Source organism: Quercus lobata, chromosome 2 (genome assembly GCF_001633185.2).
Source record: "Quercus lobata isolate SW786 chromosome 2, ValleyOak3.0 Primary Assembly, whole genome shotgun sequence".
NCBI lineage: Eukaryota > Viridiplantae > Streptophyta > Magnoliopsida > Fagales > Fagaceae > Quercus > Quercus lobata.
This window is the reverse complement of record NC_044905.1, coordinates 34,545,062-34,549,379: the sequence shown is the minus strand read 5'-3', so window position 1 is coordinate 34,549,379 and position 4,318 is coordinate 34,545,062. Positions and strand designations below refer to the sequence as shown.

Genomic DNA, 4,318 nt, shown 5'->3' with positions numbered 1-4,318 from the left:
AGAACTCCACGCTAACACATCAATGTTTCTCCTAAGAAATCCAATCAGCTCTTCCTTTTTCCTGAGGGGGCAACTGAACTCCAACCTGGAAGAACTTACCCTCATCATCATCGATAATAACCTTTTCTAACTCCTCACAACTTGCTTCTTTTACCACCACGTCCGTAGACCGCACTAGCATCCTTAATTGCTATAAGCCCTGCTCAGCAGAAGCCGAAGACTCACCTCTAGCCTGATGTCTAATTGCGGCCACCAAGCACTACCTAGCCATAGACTGGCTCCCAACTAACTCCTCAATTTGATCTCTGATGGATATTTCACCTTCAAGTACAGGGTGGAAAACATGGCCCCCATAGCGTGAAGCCAAGGTCTTGCTACAATAGCAATATAGGGGGAATAGGCATATACCACAATGAAGTTCACTTCCACGACTTCTAACCCTACCTGCATAGGCAATCTAATTTGGCAATTCAAAGAGTCAATCTTCCCATCAAACACTATTAGAGGAGAGTCATAGTAGGTTAGGTCCTTAGACCTTAGTTTCAACCCCCTAAATAGGTCAAAGTACATGATTTTTGCACCGTTACCCTGATCTACCAGCATCCTCTTCACAATATACCCTCCTATCCTGAGAGTAACTACTAGGGTATTATCATGTGGCTGTGAGGTTCCAACTTTGTTCTTATCAGAAAAGCTCAAAGTAAGTCGGACCTCCACTCTAATCCTCTTTAAATCAGGGGGCAAGTCTTCTGTAAATGGCCAAGCTACAGACATCATTCCGGATGGCCGAGAACTAGTCCTTCCTAGAGCAGCAAGAATGACATTAATCATACCTAAAGGTGGTCTTGTAGAAGTATCCCTCTGAGCTATCGACCTTGCTTGACTACCCTGCCTATTGGACTGATAGAGGAATTGCTTCAACTTCCCAATATTAACCAATTGCTTCAAATGACTCCACAATGTCCTGCAATCTTCTGTAGTGTGCCCCCGCTTTTGGTGGTATTGGCAATGAAGGCTTTGGTTAAGCTTCGTGGGATACAGTCCATGAGCTGACACACACTCCTAACTGGTTTCCTGGTCAAAGACTTTCTCAAATCATGCTCGGCAAGCAGACCAACCTTGAAAGTCCTTATAGCCACGTCATCAAAGTTCTCATCTATCTCGTTAAACATCTCCCAGTATTTATCGGAATATGTTTTCAGGGTCTCTCCTTCTCGCATTGTTATAGACAGCAGAGAATCCAAGGGCCGAGCAACCCTACTGCAAGTCACAAAATGGGCCCCAAATGCCCTAGTGAGCTGCTTAAATGAGCTAATAGAACCTTCTCTTAGACCGTCAAACCATCTTATTGCCACAGGCCCCAAATTGGATGGGAACACTTTGCACATCAAGGCCTTATTCCTGGAGTGAACAACCATTCTCTGGTTGAAGTGGCTAACATGCTCTACAAGGTCCGTTTTGCCATTATACATGGTGAATGTTGGCTGAGTGAACCGCCGAGGAAGTTTTCCTCCTTCAATTCTATGCGCAAACAGTGATTTAGAAATCTGGTTAAGAGCCCTGCTCATAGCATCATTGCCCAAACCTCTACGAGATGGACTCTTACTCCTTCGCTTATAATGACGATCCTCACTGTGTGAAAAGACTCAATGGAAGGAGTCCTGGACCTAGGCCTGTAGCTATCATCTTCATCATCAAAAAAAGAAGGGTCAGAATTTGAGGGAGTCCTTCTCTGTCGCTCGTGGCACAACCTCCTTCACAAATGGTCAATTTCAAGTTGCATGCTTCTAGTATTCTCTTCATGAGAGAGGTGACTTTCACCTCGAGACTAACTCTTACTAGTATGCGTAGTATGCACATTAACCTCCCGGTCCTTCCTTTGCTCAAGGTTGAGGAATTGATGTTGTCGTTAGGAACCAACAAACTCCTCTCGGTTCTACCCTGAACCTACCATAGTTGGATGTTGAACTCACTAAAGCTCTAGTCTTCCCACAGATGATGCCAATTGTAGGTGCGGGTTTTGGATCCTAAGCCCAAAAGGTAGATGGATTAAGGCCCAAAGAGCCCAATTCAATGAATTTGTAGAGAGTGGGCTAAAAATTAGGCTTCAATGAATTGGACAACGCTCACAATGGACTAAAGATGGTGAAAAAGCAAGGAAAAACAATGAAAAAACAAGTTGTGCAAAGAAATTCTTCCTCAACAGTGTCCGAGGAGAGTAGTTCTTGGATATATATTTCTTTTAGACTTGGTTACAATTACAGTTCTTAGTGCTACAGTGTTTTTTCTTTTTGCAATTATCAGATAATCCCCTTGTAATGAGACTATTCTCCTTTATATTACCCCCCCCTGCTCTATCTTAACCCTCCACGTGTAGATCAAATGGCTGGCTCTTGTCCTTGTCCCATCAGCACGTTCTTGAAACTTTTAAAGGTAGCTGTAAGGCTGAACATCACTGTTCAGGTATCACTTCCACATTAAAGCTGCCAAAGAGTTAGCTACAGAGCATTTAATGCGGTGATAGCAGCTTTCCCTCAGATATTTCTTACCTTCCCTTAGTCTCATTCCTTCCTGATGCTTATCCTCAATAGTGGAACTGCTCAGAATGTTGCTCTTGATGGCAGGTCAACCCTTTTAACCTTTGCACCATCAAAGTCGAGGAGGCATTTGTCCTCGGACCACCTTCCTGAACTCTCATGACCAATCACCTTCCTCCATTCACTAGCTTGCCCTTCTACATCAACGTTTACTTGTCCTCGGACTACTAAGTGTTCTCGGACGGGGCCCACGACCCAACATATACTTCTGGGCCTATCAACCCTACAATTTTTATTACTCAATAAACCTAATACAAAGTACACTTATTTCTAGCTTAAATTCTAAAAATGCAAATTAATTGTTGAAATGATAAACTTGGAGGCTAAACAATTTTTTTGGTAATAAAATATGATATAGGTTATACTGGCCCAAAGCCCCCAAACTGACAAGCCAACAACCTATGAATTGGTATTCTTTTAAAAGAGAGTTTACACATCCTTTTGTGTCCTCTCTTTCCTGTTCTAATAAAATTATTTACTGGAAAAAAAAAAAAAAAATCATTAGTAGGTCAGGAAGCCAATTCCAATAACTAAACCTAGCAGGAAAATCAGGATTTGGGAATTGAAAGGAATCAAGGTTCAAGAACATAATCCTATGGAAAACAACCCCCTCCCCACACACCCCCCCCCCTCCCCCTCCCCCCTTCTTCCCCAAACCAAAAAAAAAACCCAAATTGACAATTTTCTCAACAACCAAAAAAAAAAAAAAAAAAAAAAAAAAACCCAAATTGTCAAAAAAAACATTAGAGTTATTAGAAATTTATTAGCAATGGTCATGACAATCATATAACACTCAGACCACATATAAATTGCTCTTATTTGGATTTTACAGAACTTAATCACAGTGGAAAGAGTTATCTTAATGCCAACTAGGATGATAGGATTGAGAATCATTGGAATTCTTCCCAACAGTGTCAAAATAAGGGAACCTTGAAGAAGGGACTAGCTCCTTCAAGCTTTCTTCTCCACTGTATTTTCATATAGATTTTTTTTTTTGAAGAAATATTTACAATCAACAAAAAATACCTTACCTAAAATAAAATATAAAAAAGATTTAAAAAAAAAAAAAAAATCATCTACACATACTAAGATCTAATGGCTGTGGTATTTAAAGAATATTTGCATAATGCAACAGAGAAGGCCATTATCATACTGTCTCTGCTAATATTTCTTTCTCTATTTCATTTTCTTTTTTAATATTTGGTACATTCTGCTAGTATGACCATATAAGGCATCATCATTCTGTCTTTGTTTGTGTAGAGTAAATGACAATGGACTACTCAAATAAATCAGAGATTGATAGCTAACCACAAGGCATGGAATGGGGCATGTGTATCCCAACCCAATTATTGGCACAAGTTAATCTTCATCATTCACAATTCAACAAATTAAAAATAAATCATTACCACTAGAGATGTTATTGTTGGCATCTATGATGCGCTCCACGAATAGCAGGACTTGCTCATGTTGACAAGGAAACTCCTGGAAATTTCTTACCTGAAAAAAAAAAATAATAAATAAAATCTTTTAGTTTTGGAGACACTCCCTTGACAATGCCTCGGCGCAAAAATGGCACATGTTTCCTACCAAAAATATTCTCTATCTTTAGAAACCATTCCACCTCACATTGATTCACTAGAAAGATTGCAACAGCTGATCGAGTAGTTCTTCCCATTTGATGGATATAATCCTTTGGGCCACTTTAATTAGCAAAGCAGAAG

The 4,318-nt window shown here is 40.1% G+C and overlaps 2 protein-coding genes across 2 annotated transcripts; both read right to left on the bottom strand.

Annotated features, from left to right (window-relative positions):
- Positions 1-285: 285 nt before the first annotated feature.
- LOC115963553 lies at positions 286-774 on the bottom strand. Its single transcript, XM_031082596.1, has one exon. The coding sequence runs from the start codon at positions 772-774 to the stop codon at positions 286-288; it is 489 nt and encodes a 162-aa protein (XP_030938456.1).
- Positions 775-944: 170 nt separating this feature from the next.
- LOC115963544 lies at positions 945-1,568 on the bottom strand. Its single transcript, XM_031082586.1, has one exon. The coding sequence runs from the start codon at positions 1,566-1,568 to the stop codon at positions 945-947; it is 624 nt and encodes a 207-aa protein (XP_030938446.1).
- Positions 1,569-4,318: the final 2,750 nt, after the last annotated feature.